Source organism: Onychomys torridus, chromosome 7 (assembly GCF_903995425.1).
Source record: "Onychomys torridus chromosome 7, mOncTor1.1, whole genome shotgun sequence".
NCBI lineage: Eukaryota > Metazoa > Chordata > Mammalia > Rodentia > Cricetidae > Onychomys > Onychomys torridus.
In genome coordinates, this window is record NC_050449.1 from 68,394,125 (window position 1) to 68,416,056 (window position 21,932).

A 21,932-nucleotide genomic window follows, 5' to 3' on the forward strand; every position below is an offset into this window, starting at 1 on the left:
TAGGCAGGTCCAAGCCCCTTCCCACTGCACCAAGGCTGTGCAAGGTGTCACACCACAGGCACTGGATTCCAGAAGCCTGCCCATAGACCAGGGACAGATCCCGATGCCCCTGCCTGCGTGCCCCCCAAACAGTTCGAGCCAACAACCATCTTCTGTATCCAGAGGGCCTAGTCCAGTGCCATGGGGGCTCCACAGCCACCAGTCCACAGTTCATGGGCTTACACTAGTGTGGCTGGTCATCTCTGCATGTCCTCCCATCTCTGTGTAGTTTTGGTGCCTGTCCTGGAACTCACTGTGTAGACCAGGCTGGCCTCGAACTCACAGAGATCCACCTGCCTCTGCCTCCTGAGTGCACCACCACCTGGCTAGTTTTTATTTTTCAAGGTGGTGTACTTCTTGGAAAAGGTTATTAATTTATACTTAGAATCTGACTAAATAAATATAATGTATTTTCTGAGCTCTCCCTTTTTTTGTTTAGTAGTTATTTATTTACTTATTTTGGTCAGAGTCTCATGTAGCCCAGACGCCTCAAAATCTGATTCTTCCTGCCTCAGCCTCCTAAGTGCTGGGATTATAGGTATGCAGTACACCTGGCTTGGGAATTCTTTATGCTGTTGGTCCATACTATAATATCAGTAAACACTCAGTAGCATAAGCTGCTAATTAACAGTGCTCAACAGCTGTAACTAAAAGGAAGTGGTCCCACTCTACCTAGGAGTACTAGTATTGGGTTTATTTCCAAGATAGAGTCTCACTGCATAACCCAAGATAACCTAGATATCGTGATCCTCCTGCATTGGCTTCTGGAATGTTTATATTGTGGTTGTGTTCTACCATGCTCAGCTATGTTTTATGTGGCTCTTCTGGTTTTGTTGTTGTTTTGTTTTGAAAGATGGTAAAAAGTTAATTTTGAAATCAAAATTTATTAATCGAGATTTTTAATGTGATTCCCTTTAGATGAGCCAGGTTTTTTTTTTTTTTATATGAACAGTGGAAATAATACTCTCTATTCATTTGTGTTCTCTTCATCTCCAGTAGTTTGGAAATAAAATTAAATTATGTGGGATTTAAATTAGCATGATGCTGGGTGAGCAATTGTAACATGCAGATGTGATACTGCCATTTGAAGGGCATACAGTGTGACAGAGGAGACCCCATAAAGCAGTCATTTCTCAGCAGCTGTGTGCATTCTAGGTCCGGTACTTAGAGGGGTCTTGAGACTAGTCTTGCATCAGGGAAGGGGCTTAGAAATTTTCTTTCTCTTACTGTTAGTGAATAGAAGATTCATATTTTGAACCATTTGATCTGACTTTAAAACCCTGCCTTCCCTACAGTAGCATCCCCTGAGTTGCCTGTGTCACAGCTCATTCTGTGTTTTCAAGCATACCCTATGTTCCTTGGGAGAGTTGGGAGCTCTGGATGCCTAGTGGAGGAGCCAGCAGTAGGGTTAGATTTAACTCTTTGGTTGTGTTTACTTGTGTGTTATGAACCCCTGGAATCTAGACGCTTCCTTGGAGTGGTAATCTTGTGGATTCTGGGGCTGTTATGAAACGGCCTGCTGCCGTGCTGTTTGTGGCTTCTCGTGTAAAAATAGCCTCGTGGTGCTCATGGGGTGCTTAGTGGCCAGTGTTTCCATCATCCTGCACTCCCCCACCTAGGACACTTGAGGTAAACAAAGCTCCCAGTAAGAGCAGATTGCAGCAGCTGCTCTACAGATTTCAAAGCTGCCACCAAGAACTCAAAAAGGTTCCATTGCTTTAACATTCAGAGCCCTGTGCCTGGTTGATGAGATAGATGTTCAGAAAAGCATTTCTGAAATAAAACCATTTGTGATCCTTCCTGTTTGTCCCCTCATACCTGTGTTGAGTCTCCCAGGCACTTATAGGGGTTTGGGGTCTGGCTTAGTGGCAGAGTGATTGCCTGGCAAGCACAAGACTCTAGGTTCAATCAGCAACACCATTGAAAAATTTAAAATCCAAACAGCTTTGCAACCTGGGGAGGTATTTTTGCTGTTGATGTTCGTGGAGATGATGTGGACTAGCATACATGAAACCTGAAAAATATTAATACCTTCCCATGTCCAGGTAATTTTAAGATAAAAGTAAATGAATTTAGAATATGTGTCTTGCTTCATACAAGAGACCTATGCTGTAAATTCCTGCCTCCTTCCTACACTGTAAGAGTTCACTAAGCAGCTTGTGGCTTTTCCCTTTTAGATCTTACTCAGCAACCTGTTAACCTGTTTTTGCCGCTTAAAGGCACTGGGACTTGTGAGGTCAAAAAGATAGGCCCTGCCTGCCAATTCAGTGCCTCTCTGGTAGTGCCAATCTAGGAGTTTGCTGTTAGAGTTCATAGTAGGTAGATTCAGGTCCATGACAGTCACATGGTTACCATTTCTGTATTGACACGTTGTTTGAGGGTTTCACTTGGGTGAGAACCTGATTTACTTGAAGTGGAAGGTAATAAATGTTTCCCCTCACTTCCCTGCTTTGTTCTGGGTTTATGTGCAACCCTACCAGAGATCAATTTTATCTTACACACTTCTGGTCTTTTAAGAGCAATTAGAAGTACACGTGTTGGGGCCCCGTGCTGGTCATTGTCAGTTCACTGATCTTCCCTTTCAAGTTGCCTAAACACAGCTGAGTTCTTAAGAGGAGCAAAGACAACATGACAGTGCTGCCAAGTAGACAGGAAGCCCAGCGAGCCAGCGAGTAAGCAAGGAGTGAGGCTGAGCACAGCCTGCGTCCAATCAGCTGAGCGCACTGTTGCTATGTGCTCCCTACTCTGCCTTTGTGAGAAGCCTGCACGGGAAGCGCTGCGCTGCACTGTGCTCTGCTCCCGTGTTTTCCACCGCTGCCGACATCTGGATCCCTCCGTGGCTGACAGTGTAGCAACTGACAGCCGGAGGCTTCCAGTATGGTTTTCAGTGGGAACAAAGGGCTCCGAAGACAAGGTGTGTAATGAGGTGTTTTCAGTGGTTCTGTTGTCAAGCGTCCAGTTTGGGGTGGTTGCTGCTTGTACGGCTGGTTTACGTGGATTTTTAATAAACAGGTCCAGGGATATGATTGGACTTTGAGAGTCATGGGACATAGGGACAAATTGTCCTCTGCTTCAGATAGCCTGTTTCCTTTGAACAGCATTGCCTGAAGGATTATTAAAATGCTAATCTGAACAATGAGTGGGAAGAAAAGAAACCAGATACTGTGTGCTCACTTTAATGAGGAAAAATGTGATAGAAATGAGAACATCGGGGAGGGAGGGTGGTTAGCCAGGAGTCCTGCTGTGTGCACAGAATATATTTTAAAACAAAAGCTGCCAAGGAGTGTTTTGAAAATCTGTTATATATGTTTAGTTGAATTAATTATTTCTGAATGAGATCAAAACTGTCAGGGATTAGCTTAGTGGTTTTTGACAGGAAGGAATCCATACTGCCCATCCATAATGCACTTATGAAGATGCTCCCCCAAAATTATATAGTCTCTTAATTAGGTGTCTTGACTAGTTTTGTGCAGTTCAGATAGAATACAGTGATGTAATTCACCAGTAAACCTGGTAAATGTCTATCTAGAAAATAGAGCAAGAGATTTTGAAGCCAACCTACCAATGTTTACAATAGTATTTTAAGACTAAAGTTAGCCTCCTAAGCATAATTCTACACCTGATGAGCTAACTGCAAATGTTAAAAAATTATTAATTAAGCAACACTAATTTAGTAATTGAATAGGGTATAAGGTACAGTGAGCTTGAGATATGAAAATGCTGTCCTATAAAATGAAGGTTTTTATTTTTGTTTGTTCTTTTTGTTTTGTTTTGTTGACACAGGGTTTCTCTGTAGCCCTGGTGTTCCTGGAACTCACTCTGTAGACCAGGCTGGCCTCAAACTCAGCTCCTCCTGCCTCTGCCTCTTGAGTGCTGGAACTAAAGGCATGTGCCACCCCCCCCCCAGTCCCCCTTCAATTTTTCAAATACTGTGAAATTAAAATTTATGTAATTGATGTAGGTGATGGCTCTTTTAAGCTAATTAAAGCAGGGCAGAACAATTAGCATATTTCCCATTTTATGAGCAGTCAGTGTTGAGCTGTAACTAATACAGGTTTGGGATGTGGTTTTGCTTTTATCTTGTGGAACTAGGGAATCAGAGGCAGGCCTTGGGCACACTAGGCAAACACTGTGTCTGAGCTACCTTGTCAACTGTCACATTTTCTTTTATGTAGTTGTGCAAGTCATCCCTTTCTAATTCATTTTGAGACTTGTGTCTAAACTTTTTAATCTTTATAAACATTCTTTGGGAAAGGATTGTTTTCTGTTCTTCTCAAAAAGTCCTTGCAATTAGAAAGTCATAGCAACAATCAGCATTTTTGATAAGTGAGGAAAAATGTTTCTTTCCTTTGTAAAGAACTTAAAATATGTTGGTGCTTTTGTTACTTATTGTTAACAATACATATATTTGTGTCAGGGTAAAAGCTTGCTGGGTATGGTGGCACACTCCTGTAATCCCAGCACTTGAAAAGCTGAGGCAAGAGATTCACAAATTAGAGGCCAGCCTGGGCTACAGAGCCAGCCCCTGTGTTTAAAAGAAGAAGAAAATGACTACCTGGGGTCAACCTGGTTGTTTTCTCTTTTTGAGCTCATTCTAATCAACTGCTAATTCCATTGTCTAAATTACACAATCAGAAACCCAGAGCATTACTTAAACTGTTCTGCTCTCCAGTTCCCTTTGGTTTACTTCCTAAGAATTAACTGAACTCTAGGTGCAGGCTGTTTTTGTGTGCTGTAAAAGATGGGAGAATACAAGACCGCAGACAGAGCTGATCACACGTCCTTGTCACATAGGCTTTGTTGTATCCAACAGGGATGTTCCTGGCAGATCCGTCCACTGAGTCTTTGCTGAGCATCTGAAGATGCTTTCTGTCTGAGAGCACTGAGAATCCTGTTCACTGTCAGAATCTCAGGATGATGGACAGCTAGAAACCGGTGGTTAGAGTAGTGTTGCTAGCTAGTTCAACTGAGTTTATTATTTGATGATAGGAATTCCCCTGCCTTCTGTGTCAGATCTGTAAATTGGCTATATGCCTTTGCCCTTTGCTTTATTGAGGCAAACACAGTTCTGTTTATCAAGTACAGTGATGTAGAAATGTGCCTGCATGTTTTGAAATCTGTAAGCTGTGATACATAAATACATCTCATTTCCTAATCCTAAATTCTGTCCTTGGTTGTTGGAAGGAGGAGGGTTGGTGGTGGTGCTGGGCCTTAAGCCAAGTGGACAAGCTAGGGAAGCATGCTGCCACTGAGCCCCTTCTCCAGCCAGGTTTCTAAATTCTGTTATGTAAACTTTTGGGCCAGATGGGTATCAGTCTGGCGATGGTGACTTTTTAGTTTAGGCCTGTGAAATCATTTCTGTTCTATGTTTGCTTCTTTGTCCTTTAAGTGTCTACCTAAATGCTGCATGATAAACCTTCAGCTCTCCCCTGCAGAAGCTCCTTCTTATCTGTAGCCTGCATCAGCTAGGCAGGGAGGTAGATCCAAAGTTGTTCTTTCTTTGGTCAGCCATTTTCTTCTCTCTTCCCCCTCCCATTCATTCTCTCTCTCTCTCTGTTTTCCTTGAGGCCGTGTCTCATTTATTTGCAGTCTGAGCTCAGATGGCCACCCTGCCTCAGCCTCCCGTGTTGAGGACCAGCCTCCAGCAAAGCAGCTCCTAGGCTGTCACTGAGCACTCACACATCAGCTGTGCTGCTATATAGATTGATGCTTTTGTAAGAACAGAGTGGGTCTTATTTTAGCCTTGAGACGTCACTGTGGAAAGTCAAAGACTAGGGAAATATACCTGTTAGTGATATTAATTGGGTCTGGTTATATAATCCTTTGTGCCAAGACTGTGTTACGAAACTGGCAGCAGAGAACTGTTGGCAGGGAAGCTGGAATTATTACCTTCTTGTTCTCATTCGGAGATTCTGAACATCAAAGGAAATAATGGTGCACACTGGAACAATGAAATTACAAATTACAGGAAAAGTAAGCATATCAAAAATAACCAGTCAGGCCTCAGATTTTGCTAGGAGTTTCCTGTGTGGTATAAGAGGGAACTGAGGCAGCTGGTTATACATGCCCTGTTCTCCACCTTGTATTGCTGAATACATGGCATTAAGATTGAAGTTGGAAACTGGGCATGGTGGGACAAGCCTGGAACCTCTGGAGGTCAAAGCAGGAGGATTATGAATCCAGCACCAGCCTGGGCTACACAGTGAGACAGTGTCTTGACTAGTGATGGCAATAATAATGATTCATGATTTGGCCTGTCTTCCTGTGGAGGTTTGGGATCTGAGGTATGCCTTTGGTGGACCATGGACACCCGCTCTTCTTCAGCATAGTGATTTCAGGGTGCGTTGCGGTCTCAATGAAAAAATGTACAAAAGTACCCAGATTAATGGCTCAGTTAAACACTCTGTGAAGTCTGACATAAATCCCCAAGTGTGAACACGTTTTCTCAGTATTAGGTAGATGTCAATTTTCAGTTTTTAAGACTTTGCCCCAAGCTTCACATTTATAGACATTATACATTTCTTGATTTTCTGAGCTTTGTCATGCTTTGGAAAGGGACGAGAGGACTAAATCAGAAAAGGGAATCAGAGAAGATGGCTGTCAGCCCAGCTAACCTCAAACAGTGGGCCTAGAGAGTAAGAGAAGTCAGGGAAGAAGAGGGAAGGCAGTGTTCAGGGCAGCCTGCTGTGGCCTGGGCTGTGCATGCCCTGCCCTACAAATGTCTAGCTGCTCTGACCTCTGGGTCAGTTCTCTGGGTAGTCACTTGTTTCTCTTGGGGTTCCTCAGCAGGAACTTAGTAGGGTGATCTTGTTGTTGCCTCCCATTGCCAGCTGTCCAGGAGCCAGAAAGTGAATATCACAAATGAGTTGAATAAGACTGTCTCAGAGTGCAGAAATTCCCAGAATAGAACTTGGGTGCTATTGTGAGGCTAAATTTTGAAAACTCAAACTTCAAAGTGAAAATGTACAGAAAATGCTCTTTTAAAAGATCACTTTAATTCATTCACAAGGTTTTTAATGACTACAATATTTTCACTGTTTTGAGCTATGATAATTTTATTGTGTTACAGGCAAGATTTAGTGTGGTTCCCATCCTCATTTGTGTGTTTTCTTTTAATACTACAATTTGTGTGTGCATGTGTGTGTGTGTGTGTGTGTGTGTGTGTGTGTGTGTGTGTGTGTGTGGTGGGGGTCAAACCCAGGGCCTTGTGTATGCGAGATAACTACTCCACCACTGAGCTATACACCCAGCTCTAGGGCTGAGATGATTCACATAAACATAAACATCAGTCAGTCTTACAACCTGCTGAAGACCACGTAGTTTATTGAGAGCTAAGAAGCAAGCAAATTTAAAAAGGAAGCTGATGCCTTCCATTGAAGCCTGTCTTTTCACTGTCTGTGGCCCAGGGGTTCTGCTGGGTGCTGTCTGTGTCAGGCCCAGGGATGACTTTGCACTTAGTGAAGAAGGACCACAGCCCTTCAGAAGCTGTAATACCAGCATTTGGGAGCAAGGGACAGTAGGAGTGCCACCAATTCAAAGCCACCCGAGCTATGTTGCTAGTACCAGGCCCTCGAGGGCCACTTACCAAGACCCTGTCTTAAAGAACAGACCGAAATGACAAAAATATGGCATGAGTGATTCACACTTGTAATCTCAGCACCTGGGGTTAGAGTTAAAAGTCGATTTTGGTTACATAGTGAATGCAAGAGCAGCCTGGACTACAGGAGACTGTCTTCAAAAACCAAAACAGTGCTGAGGAAGAAGACTCAGTAAAACACCCAAGTCTTGGTTCTCAGAACCTGTGTAAAGCTGGGCATAGTAATGCATCTGCAACCCTTGTGATATGAGGTGGATTCATGGACCAGCTAGTCTGGTCCACAGCCGTAAGAAACAACAAAGGGGAAAGGCGGAAGCTGAGGACTGACACCTGACCTCCACATGCATGCTGTGGTGTGGGAGTACCAAACTCACACAAGTGTACACACACGTGCACACACACGCATACACACACACACACACACACACACACACACATATATCATATACATACACACATGCTCCCAGACACAAAATTCAGGCTTAAGACAGACTGAGTAAGGATTTCAGGACATGCATGTAAGAAAAATATTAGGTTTTGAACACCTGTGTGGGTTTTGTAGCCTCAAAAGAGATGGTGGCATGTGCCAGAGTGTCCTGATGAAACCCATTGTCTGCACTGACTTCTGCATTCTGGATGAGCTGTGGCAAAGAAGCAGGCACAGAAGACCACTTTGGAACAGCTCTGAGCTGCAGGACACTTGAAGAACACTTCCTTTGGCCTTAGGCTGCCATCTGAACTCAGCAGAAATGGTCCTGTTCTAGAAATGGAGGTCCACTGCAAGAATGTCACCTTCCTCCATCTTTGTTTAAGACAGTCCAGCTGAGATGCAGTTGCTGTGTGTGGTAATTAGAAGCACGTCTGTGTCCCATTATCTTTTCTATTTCTCCAGGAGTTTTAGGTTTCACACAGATAAACACACACTCGGTGGAAAATGTGAATGCTGAGAGTACTGAGGAGTGAAGGGTCACACACGTGGCAGAGCGGTGAATGTTCAAAGGACTGAGTTTGTCTTTTGGGACCAGCCTATGCTGTAACCATATTCCCACGAGGTAAAAATGCAAGACTAAATTAGGTTAGGCTTAAGGATAATTTTGGAAAGTTATGTGCCAGTTATCAGGGATTAGTAAGGCTGGCACAAAACAAAACAGCGCTAGAATAGGAGATGGTCGCCTTTTTAGCACAGACTATTCTCTGAGCACTCAGTTAAATCTAGAGCATGTGGTTCCGAAAGGGGGCTTTTGCTTTCTTCTGTGACAGTGTTCTCGAAGCAACTGCCTCCAAGTTCTTTCTGCATGGGCTGTGGAATAACAATCCCAGGCAGTGGGGATGTTTCCACAAAGGACAGTGAAAAGGATACTATCTACTTGAAGCGTTTCAGTCTGAAAGAGCGATGCCTTAAGGCTGATGCTTTACTTGGAACACAGAGAAGTGGTATGACGTGGGCTTAGTGCAGGGAGGATGGCAGTGAATCAGAGCTGCATAGCCCTCCAGTGCAAGCCCAGGCATCTGTGACACATGGATGAAAGCATAATTCTCAGCCCAAATTGTAAGGAGACACAACTGTATCCTTTAGGATACCAGCAGATTCCCTGAGTGACAACTTCCCCTGATGAATCCGGGTCCTTCTGTTTCCCAGTGCTTTGATGTGTATCCCTGTTAACTTTCATCACATCCCAAATGAGACCAATCCTTGCCAGCCTTACAAGAGAGGCCTCTCCTTGGAGGTGGTGATGGTGCCTTGCTCCGCCCCCTTGGAGGTGGTGGTGGTGCCTAGCTCTGCCCCTTTGGAGGTGGTAATGGTGGCTTGCTCTGTTTTTGCTTTCTTAAGAGCTGAATTTTACTCATAGTTTTTCACACCTAAACATTAAGTTTCCCGCTTCCACTCCAGTCTTCAAGCTAATCCTTTAGATTGATTGAGTTCAGAGGGTTTTTCTTGAGCCTTGGTCACCCCCAACTCCCTACTCAAGCATTCAGTATCTTGTATGGTGTATATCTGGAGTTTAAAGATTGCCCAGAACTAGGAAGGGCTCTCTCATTTTTCGTTTTTTATGGATTTGAATGCCTGTGACCTTTGTGTTAGAGACATCATGGGTGATTGCCTAAAGCAGTTTGCTTATTTTAAAAATGAATGTTTCTTTTTCCTTTATTGATAGAATAGTAAGTAGATGACTATTAAAATACAAAGACCATGAGGATAATAAGAATCATTATTTGGAAAGTTTGATGTCCAGAACCCAAGATGGAAGGAGGAAACTTGCTCCATAAGGTCATCCTCTGATCTCCACATGGATGGCATTCATACACACACATACATTCAGGCACATTCATATACATGTACACACACACACATACATACATCATGGACACACAGGTTTGTACAATATACACATACACACATATAAACCTACACATACACAGAAGATTGGCCTTTTTTCCATGGAGTTTCAACTAAAGGTGTGTTTCAGTCATGCTGAATTTAGCAAGGGAAAGCACACCATGTGTGCAGTGAGTTCTTCCAGAGACAGTCAGAGCTGCAGCAGAGGGTGCAGGCTTCGTATGAGATGAAGGGGAGACCCAAAGAAGGGGAGACCCAAAGAAGGGGAGACCCAAAGAAGGGGAGACCCAAAGAAGGGCAGTGTGTGTGAGCTGAAACGGAGGCCTTCTGATGGTTGTATTACTACTCACCCCCCTTTCAGGAAGATCTCATTATATAGCCCAAACTAGCCTTAAGCTAGTCATCCTCTTGTGTCACCTTCCAAAGTACTGAGATTACATGGGAGAGCTGCCACACCTAGCCCATAGCATATTTATTTGGGAGCCAGTGCTTGGAACAAGCAGTGACTAAGGTGGCTAAGACAGACTGAGTGAAAGATGAGGCCCATGCCCTGGAGCTTGATGGTGCACACATTTGATCCCAGCATTCCCGAGGCAGAGGCAGGCAGATCCCAGTCAGTCTGAAGCCAACCTGATCTACATAGAGAGTTCCAGACCGGCCAGGGATACACAGATCCTATCTCAAAACAAAACACTGAGGAAAGAAAAGATTAGGTTGGGGTTCGGATTTTTCACCCCATGCTTCACTACTGTGCTTCAGGCATCCAGTGCTCCAACTCTCCTGGAAATGGTCATGGGTCAGAATTGCTGGAAATAGAGCAATCAGACTTTCCCACAGATGGCAAACTGGGGACAGAGATGGAAATGAAGTATAGATCATTCTTAGGTTTCAAGTCACAAAGTGCAAAGCAGCTGTGGTTGGGACAAAGGCTTCCACTGCAGCTAGCACCCCTGTGATTATTTTTAGTTTGTTGTGGTAGGATAGACTTAGGGTCAGCCTGTGCCTGTGGCCAAAGTGGTATTAAAAACAACAGATGGAATGGTGCTGTTGGTGATTGCAAAGGACTGAAACTGGAAGAAGCCTGTTCAGTTTCACACACCTCTATTGTCAGAGAGTTTGACCTTCACTAAGGACTCGAGGCTCGGTGACTACAGACCTTGACAGGTGGCTCTGGAGCAGCTTTCCCATACTGTTCAGTAACTTGAAAGCACTGTGGGAAATGCTGCCTTTATTTATTTTATTTTTATTTTTTGTTTTTGTTTTGTTGTTGTTTGGTTAATTTTTTGAGAGATCTGTAAATTTCAAGATACTGTACAACTACAAATACAGACCTAATGATGTGTTACTTAGCTGTCAAAATGTAGGGAGAGGCCATGTGAGGTGTCACATGCCTATAATCTGAGCACTTTGCAGATGGTGGCAGAAGGATCAGGGGTGCAAGGGCATCATCAGCTACACGGCAAGGCTAAGACCAGCTTAGATGATATGAGATCCTCTATCAAAACACATTTTTTTTTTAATTTAGGGAGAAAGAGCTAAGTATGGCAGTGGAATGTGGGCTTTAAGCAGATTGGCACATTTATTGTTAAGATATAGTTTGGACTAATGAGCAGTAAATGACTGCTTAATTATAAAAGCTGTGCACATTTGATTGGCTGACCTCAAACCAGTTTAATCTGGTTCTAGGAAATAGTCTGTGCTTGACTGCCTGAAGTTGATGATAATGACCACTGTGATCCAATAAAACATTAATTAAAAGTGTTGCTTTGGAATTGAATCCCAGGACTTGACCATTGTATTTAGCAAAGGATCCCACCTCTGGCCTCTGCCACTCTAAAGGGCGATAGGGCAGTTGGAATGGTGTTTGAAGAGAAAAACTGAAAGGAGAAAGCTGGCTTCAGTTCTTACCAACCTGACAGTAAGGTGATACTTTTAAAAGAGAGACTGTAATTAAGCTAAAATGTTTCATCCTAAATGAATGGTCTCTGTAGCAGTGTATAAACCAGAATGAATGAATCCCTTGAGTAAGTGAATGGTTAGTAGATGGCATGGCCTGCCTTAAGTAGTTCAGTCATTGTTAGAACCTATGCTTCCTCTTCCCAAATGCTGCTGCTGTAATGTCTCATTTTCTTGTTCTCTTTAAAATTTTATTTTATGCATAGGGATAGTTTGCCTGCATGCATGTCTGCCTGCATGTATGTATGCCATGCATGTATGCCTGCATGAGCCCGAAGAGGGCATTGCATCCCTGGGACTTCAAACAGTTATGAGCCACCATGTGGTGCTTGAACCTGGATCCTCTGAAAGAGCAGCCACTGCTTTTAACACCAGAACCATCCCTCCAATCCCAGAAAACTTACCTTTTGCACTTCTGACCCATGACTTCATTGTTGTGGAGTTGGCAGGTTTCCATCTTGGGGAGTACAGGTCTCTTGACTTTGGTCAGGGTTGCAGGTGGGGTGAGTAGGCAGAAGGATCTCACAGTAATGCTGCCCTGCTTCTGGTTACTCCCAGCCTCAACCTTTCTGTGCTTTACTGAGGGATGGCCTGATGTCCACAGCAAGACAGGCCAGCCCATCTTCATTCTGCCTCCCGGCATCTATTCTAAAATACCTTTTCATTTATGAAATTATGGTGAAAGTAAAATTTAAAACACTGCACTTTAAATCCTCTTCTTTTTGTAGTCCTGTGCTTTTGCTTGGGAAATGCAATAGTAAATGTTTAATAAAGGTTATTAATCCTGAAACTTTGCAAGTTTATTTTATTTTAATTTTTTACATTATCATTAATGCTACTTTTTCCCTTCATTTTTGTGACAACCTCATATAGCCTAGGCTAGTCTAAAACTCACTATGCATCCGAGGCCTTGAATTACTGGTCTTGCTGTCTCTATCCCAAGTGCTGGGATTACAGGTATGAACCATTTGACATATCTTTAGACATTACTCAAAAATCATAAGAAATATGAAATTGTATTTCTTTTTAACTAAGCAGACTTTATTAGGCATTTTGCTAAATAAGATTCTTTTTTAAAATACCTTTAGCAAAATGTAAAAGTCTGTATTGTTGTAGATTTTTGTTTTTTGCTTTGGTAAATCTCATTTGCCTGTGACTTTGGAAGCCTTAGAGCCTGATAGACCTGCACATGTGTTTCATTTCTACCATGCCCCAACTCCTTAAGATTTGATTTAAGGCATTACAAAATGCTACATAATGTTTGAAACAAAATTAAAACAAGACAGCATGTCATCAAATAGAACCGACTCCTTTTCACTTCCTTTTCTGTTTTTCAGGCCTAGTGTCAGCAGTTTGATGTATGTACCTCCAGTTTTTCTAGCCACTCGTTAGCCACATAAACTCACATGTATGCCTTAAAACTGGCAAAAACAAAAATAAGGCCATTCTCTCTATCTATCTATCTATCTATCTATCTATCTATCTATATATATATATATATATATATATAGTAGGAATGTAGTTGTTTTTGAAGTAGCTTTGTCACGTTTTTTTGGGTGCTAGGGAAAGGATGCAGGGCCTTGTGCATGCTGGGCACATGCCGTGTTTCTTATCCACACTGCCAGCCTTCTCATTTAGCTGCACATTGTAGGAAATAAATGCATCTTAGCTGCACATTGTAGGAAATAAATGCATCATCTAGGTACTTTTGTTAGAGTTGGGGTGCTGTGTGGATACATATGGCACAGCAGTCCTAGATGCAAAATATAAATGTCTGAGTCCAAACATTAGAAGTATCAGACGTGGGCTTGATCAGCAGTGTCATTTTGTAAATATGCCTCATTTAAATCTAAGCTTCATGTGAATGAGTAATTTCTTAGTACAAGTATATCCTGTACATTTTTATTTGTGAAATTGAGCAACTATAATTAGAATCTTGTATAAAGTAAATGGCCTCTCCGTTACCCTGTGTCATCACACCTGAGTTTAGGATGTTATTTTGTTTTTATAAATAACGAAGTGGAGAAAACGCACACATGTTGCATGCATTTTAAAAATGAAGGATCATGGTTTGAACTTTGATTTTCAACTTCTTCCACTGGGTCTGTCTCAGCAGCTTTCCCATGTTCATGTCAGAATCACATTTAGTAGTGTAAATGGTTAATACTTTGATTTTTTTTTTTTCAGAGCTGAGGACCGAAGCCAGGGCCTTGTGCTTGCTAGGCAAGCACTCTACCACTGAGCTAAATCTCCAACCCAATACTTTGATTTTTTTTTTAAATGAGGTTATAAGAAAGTACTTGTTTCCTTGTTTTTAAATTCTAGTGAAATATTTTCAATGGTGTAAAATTACTGTTATTTCTAACAAATACATTTAGGATCAACCCAGTGCAAAGCCCTTGAGACTTATAGGCTGCAGCCGGACCAACTCTGATTCAGTTGTAAAAGACAAATTAGTAGTGAGGTCTGCATTTACCTCTGTAGGACTTTGTTTATTGGAGAGCCAAGTACTGAAATGGGACCAAGATGTGCTGGTTGGAGACATTTCCTGTGTATTTTGGGGGAAGTTGCATAACCTGTCTAGACTTCCTCTTATACTTCTTTAATGTTTTATCAGAGAGAATTAATAAATAAGCAGATAGTGGCTTGGTTTTAGGAACTGTCATTTCATTTCAGCTGCTAAAACAAAATGCACTAAACTGTGTAATTTATAATGAAGAGAAATTTATTGCTTAGAGTTCTGGAGGCTGGGAAATCCAAAGATCTAGACACCAGAAGGTTTAGTGTCTGTAAAAGGCTCACCTTTGCTGCAGAGACAAACCTTCCTGTTATATCCTCAAGTAAAGGGACAAACAAGATCCCTTGGGTGTCCCCAGAAGCCCAGCTCTGACTACATCATATTGGGAGCTAGGTTTCAATAAAGAATTTCAGAACGACACAAGCATTCAGACCATATTAAGAAATTTGTCGTATATTTAGAAAAGCCAAGTGTAACTTTTACTGACTTCAAGGTAAGAGGAAGAGAAGGTCTTAAATGTTTTATAGAATGTTGAAGACATTCTCATCACTTAAATTGATGTTTGAGCCTATTCAGTGTCTTCCTGGCTTCTCTTCTCACAACTGCCTAAGGATGAACACATAAAATTGAAGTGGCTAGCATAAATTAATTTTAGTTATAATTCAGAAAAATGACTTAGTAAAAAATTTTTCATTCACATGCATAGTACTCATACAATTATAAAGCCAAAGATGTTAGCATTTTAATATGTTTTTAATTGAAATAGAATTATCCTAGCCACCTTCCCTGGAATCCCTCTTCTACCCTCTTCCCAATTTGATAGCCTCTTTGTCTTTGATTATTTTTTTATATGTGTATATGTGTATGCACAAGTATATAAAATACAACCTTCTGAATCCATTTCTGGGTGTGTATATGGTTTCAGAGCTGATCACATTGTATTGGATAGCCCTCTAAGGGGCTTATTCTTAGGAGAGGCTAATTCTCCCTCTTCCAGGAGTTGTTAGTTGCCTGGAACTTTTAAAATGTCTGAGGGTAGGACCCTATGGGAATTTCCCCCTTCCACATTAACATGTCTCCTGTTATTGCCGTTGTTCTGGTCTTCTTTATGTACCCGTTTCTAGGAGAGACTGTTCCACAGCAGACTTCCTGGTGTCTTGGCTCTTACCATCTTCCTGTCCCCTCTTCTTTTATGTTCCTTGAGCTGTAGATGCAGAAGCTGTGATGGAGGTGTATCCACTAGGGCTGGGCTCCCATCATCTGTGGATTTCTACATTGTGTCCAGTTTAGGTTTTCTGTAATGGTTTCCACTTGGTAGAAAGAGAGGCTTCTTTGATAGCTACACTCAACAAGGAAAGGTGGCTGTTTCTTGTGGGTCATACATCTAGAACTAGGCTTGTAGGTTTGTAGATGGTGAAGGGCCAGAAGAGGTGGCCCTCTTAACAATTTTACAGCAAATCAAATTACAGAACCAATACACTCTAAGTCATTGTGACATGTTACAGTTATAAAGTTACTGATCAAAGTATGAGCACAGCAATTGGTCCAGTTTTAGGGACCAAGTCTTTCAGAGTTAGGAATATTTATGATACTGTATGTATTGATATTTGCTTAGAGCAATGTCAAATCTTAGTCTTCCAAGCCTATGTTTTAAGTACCCCTGTCCACTGAGCTGTTGAAATCATGCAGTTTGAGCAGTTCATCTGTATATGCTAATCACAGTGAGTCTGACTAGCAATGAAGTGTGAAGAAGCCCTTGTTTTATGACACTGAGAGGGCCAAGGATAGATTTATGAGGATAGGTTTGTATTAGTTTGCTTTTTTTTTTAATGATTTGTTATAAAATAAATCATCCTTGCTTTGAAGAGAAAGAGCATGTCAGTTCCCCAGGATGTCAAATGCTCCAGCTTGAGAAATACCCTGTTGCAGTACTTTTTCACTGGGACCACAAGCTCAAAAATAATGGCATGGAAACGTATTATTAATTATGAAAGTTCAGCCTCAGCTTAGGCTTGTTGCTAACTAGCTCTTATAAGTTAATTAACCCATATTATTTAATCTACATTCTGCTATGTGGCTCATTGCCCCATCCCTTACTGCCATTCTCCTTCTTTGGTGTCTGTCTGGCAACTCCTCCTTTCTTCTTCTCAGAGTTCTCTCTCTGCCTATACCTCCTGCCTAGCTATTGGCAGTTCAGCTTTTTAATTACACTAATCACAACAGTGCACAAATATCGACACAGTGTACAAATATCCTACAATATTTCCCCCCTTTTTTCTAAATAAAAAGGAAAGGTTTTAACTCTAATACAGTAAAACTGTATACAATAAGAACAACTATCAAGTAAGAATTACACTTACAATGTCTGGTCCATTTGTATTTGGCAAATTTAGAGATAATATTCCATTATCTGTCCTTTCTTGGTGAATCCAAAGTTTTGTACATAATTTATTTTCTATCATAACTAAGGAAAATTGCAACTATAACTATCTAGCCTTCAACCCCATCAGAGACCTGAGAGGGATATAATATTACCTGAGTAAACAGGAAGCTCATAGCAAGCAACTTCCAAAACTATAAAATGGCAAAAACAGCTAGCTGCCTGGATCGTCACCTATGGTTTCTCTGCAACATTGGGGCATCCATCTTTGGCCTACATGTCTAGAATCTGTTTAACCTTGAAAACATACCAAACATGACTATAAGTTTGATTATTATAAATAAATAACTACTATATTTCTTAATTGTATATTTCATTTTTAAATGAGCTGCATAGGTTCAGTATCTTAAACAAGAGTAGAAACAAAATACAGTATAACAAAATGACCTGAAATTTGTATCAATACACAATATCCATACCAATATAAAATATTTGAGATTAATAGTTGCTTTTTAGTGTAAAGTACATTCAATAATTTAGCCTTTTAGCCTATCATTTCTATATACCCCGTTTCTTTTTTTTTGTTTTGTTTTTGTTTGTTTGTTTTTTGTTGTTGTTGTTTTGTTTTTCAAGACAGGGTTTCTCTGTGTAGCTTTGCACCTTTCCTAGATCTCCCTCTGTAGACCAGGCTGGCCTCGAACTCACAAAGATCTGCCTGGCTCTGCCTCCCAAGTGCTGGGATTGAAGGTGTGCACCATCACTGCTCAGCTACCCCGTTTCTTTTCAGAACTAGATTCCTGAATCTAATCTTTGCTCAGCTTTCTCCCTGACCATGACCAACAACAACTTGTAACCAACCTCCCTAAATGATAAACATTCATAATCCATTGAACAACCAAAAACTATTCACTCCACCTCTTGGGAATGTGGGTGTCATGTTCTCTAGACTGCTTCTTATTGTCTGGGTTGACAGCATCTTTAGGAGAACCTGAGAAAATTGGGATAGTGGTCAAGTACTGGGAGAGCTAGGTATATTATTTTTTGTTTAGTCTCTGTGTAATGGGAAAGTGTAGCACTTATCTGAAGTTTTGACTGGAGTAGTCTGTGAGGCTGGACCATCTCAACTAGCAGCTTTGAAGTTGTTCTGGATGCAAAATTTTGAGGAAACTGCAACAGAGGCATTTTAAGAGGCTGAATCACTTGGGATACTTGTTTTCATTGGTGTCTGGTCTTTTTCTTCTGAAATCATATACACTTTTAAAGGTAAAATACATATCTGCATTAATACATGTATGAAATGTACGGTGTATACAAGTCAGCTAAAGATGATTTTTTTCTTTTATATTTGAACAGGTGAAAGGCATCTTTCAATTTTATAAGTCCATCTGGACTGTATAACCAGACCTCTATCCATGCCATAGCCAAAAAGACTTATCATGTCTCACTCAGTCTCAGAGCTGTTTCCATGTTGAAGGATCAGCAAATGAATCACCTGTCTTGTAGGGAATTTTTTTTTCTTCATGTCTATAGCCAAGATTTTCAAGAGGTCTTCCTTGTCAAATATGATCTTTATTAATGTTGGAGAAATTCATAGCTTCTTTTTCCTGTAGAAACAAAAGCAAAACTTCTCCCCCAACACAACATGTTTTCTGACTTCTGTTCTGAAGTTAAGACATTTTAAAAATATACAGATTGGTTTAATTTAGCAGTTTCTAGTGTCTCTCAGCAGTGATTGTTTTTCATAAGCATTAAAAAATTTTTTTAAAGATTTATTTATTTATTATTATGTATACAGTGTTCTGTCTGCACATATCCCTGCAGGCCTTCAGAAGAGGGCTCCAGATCTCATTACAGATGGTTGTGAGCCATTATGTGGTTGCTGGGAATTGAACTCAGGACCTCTGGAAGAGCAGTCAGTGCTCTTAACCTCTGAGCCAACTCTCCAGCCCTCATTTAAAAAATTTAAAGTCAACAAAGCACCATACAGGATCCAGACACCCTATGTATTCTGTTCCCATATAGAGGGATCAGCATATATATCACCTGTGTTATGGTTTTTTGGTTTTGTTTTTTGTTTGTTTTTCTTGATGTCTGTAGCCAAGATTTTCAAGAGGTCTTCCCCAGTCAAATCTGATCTTTATTAATTTTGAATGAATCCATCTTATTGTTGGATTATCTTTGGGCTGCCAACTTGCAAATAATGACCCAGAGACTTATTAACTGTGTAAGTTTGACTTTAGCTTAAGTTTTTTCTCAACTAGTTCTTAGAACTTAATTAACTCATATTCTTTTAATCTACATTCTGCCACATGGCTTAGTTTCTTCTTAGTATAACACACCCAGTTCCCTCAGAGTCTGCTGGTGAAATTGTGCACCTAGATCTTTCCTCCCAGTTTCTCTCTGCTTGCAAGTCCCACCTATACCTTCTGCCTAGCTATTGACCATTTAGCTATTTATTACACCAATTATGGCAATACATCTTCACACAGTGTACAAATGTCCCACAACAATACCATTCCTTACTTAACGTGTTATTAGTTGGTCTATGCAGTTTGTGACTACAGCTGACAAAAAAGACTCTATTGTATACAGTGACAATGGTACTGTCATTATGATGTAATTCCTTCTGCCCTTTCTGGGTATCCCTTGCTCTCATTACCTGGTTTCAAGGTTCCGTTAAAAGCAAAGAGTCTAGCAGAGGCAGGCCAATCTCTTCAGTTCAAAGCCAGCCTGGTCTACATAGCAAGTTCCGGAACAGTCAGGGCTACATAAGGAAACACTATCTCAAAAACAACAAAACAAAACAAAAAAAAAACAAAACAAAAGAAAGAGCAGGGAGTCTTAGGGGCTGGAGAGAGAGCCCAGTGGTTAAGAAAACTTGGTGATTTTTCAGAGGACCCAAGTTTGATTCCCTGCACCCATGTGGGGAAGTTCATAATGATATAACTTCAGTCCCAGGAGATATGGTGCTCTCTTCTGGCCTCTGTGGGTACTGTACTCACATGGCATACAGACAGACAAATATACACATAAATAAAAATTTCTTAAAAAGCAAGAAGAGTTCTGAATCACTGAACATTATTCTACAATGGAGTGGCTGCACTTCAAAATTTTCTAGGAATCCTCTTTTAAAGATGTAATGCTTGAACAAAAACTAAGAAAAAAAATGATATAATGCTTGGCCTTAAATGGTGTCCTAGTATTATTTTGTTTATGTGTTTTGTTTGGGCTCTCAGAATTGGATACAGGACCTTGCATATGAATTACAAACTCTGCCACTGAGCTACATGCCCAACCACTATTTTTATTTTCCTGTTTATTCCATGTGTTACTAAAACTCAAAACACAAGACTTCAAACTTTCGGAAGTTTCCTCTGAAATTAACAGCAGAATCGTGTTATATAATAGCATGTATTCCATAATCATGTTCAGATAACATACTTTACCTCTGAAGTGAACAGTTCTGTCAGCTGTATATTATCTCCATCTTTCTCAGGAAAATACGCTTTAAACAGACAAAACTTATTTTCTTGGCTTACACAGCTCAGAGTACAGTAAAGACTCAGACTGTTGATATGATCTTAACCACAAAATCATAATTTGTTGTCAACCTATCTTTGTTAAGCATTCTTTCTGATGACTGTATTTTTTACTTTGGTTCATGCACATAGCTTCGCACTGGGTGGTGGTGGCACACGCTTTTAATCCCAGCACGAGGGAGGCAGAGGCAGGAGGATCTCTGAGTTCGAGGCCAGCCTGGGCTACAGAGGGAGATCCAGGAAAGGCGCAAAACTACACAGAGAAACCCTGTCTTGAAAAAAATAATAATAATAAATAAATAAGAAACATATACACAGTTACCTTTAGAAATATGTACAGCTAAGAGCTAGGTGTGGCAGTGCTCACTGTAATCCTAGCAGGTAAGAGGCTGAGGCAGGAAGAGTGGGAGCCCAGGTCTAACCTGGGCTCCATGGTGAGTTTGAGGAAAGTCTGGGTTACATATTGAGCTCTGCCTGCCTGTCGATCCGTCTGTCTATGAATATATCTATCCATGACATACATTCACGAAGTACGAATGCTGTTCTGTTGTTTTGTTTTTTTTTTTTTTTTAGATTTTTTTAAAAGATTTATTTATTTATTATGTATATAGTGTTCTGCCTGCATGTATGGTTGCAGGCCAGAAGAGGGCGCCAGATCTCAGTACAGATGGTTGTGAGCCATCAAGTGGTTGCTGGGAATTGAACTCAGGACCTGCTGGGAATTGAACTCAGTGCTCTTAATCACTAAGCCCCAGGAATGCAGTTCTTATGAGTATCTATGTCTGCAACTATTGCTTTTTTTCTTCAGATAAAACATTTGTTGACTCAATGGTTTTCACTCAAAAATTGAGAATCTTTTCAAAAGGAGCTGAAAAATACTCAGCTAATAGAGTTTGGTCAATCATGCTATATTACATGTAAATCGGAATCAGACCAAATCCATCACTTTACATTTCTACACTTGGTTGACTTTAACAGGCACATGTCTTCTACTTCCTAAGTGGATTCTTGATGGGACACAATAGTTCAATTGGCAGGACTTTTTTTCTTAACTGGTGAAGCATAAAATAGTTGTGTATTAGTTTGAATGTAATTGGCCCTCTTAATCTCAGGGAGTGGTGCTATTAGGTAGTGCGGCCTTGTTAGAGGAGTGTCACTGTGTGGGCAGACTTTGAGGTTTCCTATGCCCAGGATACCACCCAGTGTCTCAGTCAACTTCCTCTTGTCTGCAAGGTGTAGGACCCTCAGCTGAACCCCAATTAAATGTTTTCTTTATGAGAGTTGCTGTGGTCTTGGTGATTCTTCACAGCAATAGAAACCCTAAGACAAGTTGTTTATCTTAAAATTAATGACATTACAGATTTGATGAAGTAATAATGAATGACCTCTTCTTGGAGGTACAATGTGACCAGGGCTTGACACCCATGTTTTAGATTCATTTTTATCTTTAATTATATGTACACGTGTGGGTTTGTGTGTGAGCATAGGTGCCTGTTGAGGCCAGAGGTGTGGGATCTTGGGAGCTGAGGCAATGTGAGCTAGCCAACATGGTTGCTGGGAACAGA

The 21,932-nt window shown here is 41.0% G+C and overlaps 1 protein-coding gene across 3 annotated transcripts in view; it reads left to right on the forward strand.

Moving 5' to 3' along the window:
• The window catches only part of Fam214a (family with sequence similarity 214 member A), a 76,650-nt gene that overhangs the window by 20,212 nt on the left and 34,506 nt on the right, over positions 1-21,932 (forward strand). The window contains exon 1 of one of the 3 annotated variants that reach the window (XM_036192242.1): positions 2,791-2,953. The exons of the other annotated variants lie outside the window; for them this stretch is intronic. Within the exon in view, the coding sequence (XP_036048135.1) occupies positions 2,917-2,953 (37 nt within the window). The 5' untranslated portion in view covers positions 2,791-2,916. Of the gene's footprint in view, positions 1-2,790; positions 2,954-21,932 lie in introns of those variants that run through there. 3 annotated transcript variants of the gene reach the window in all.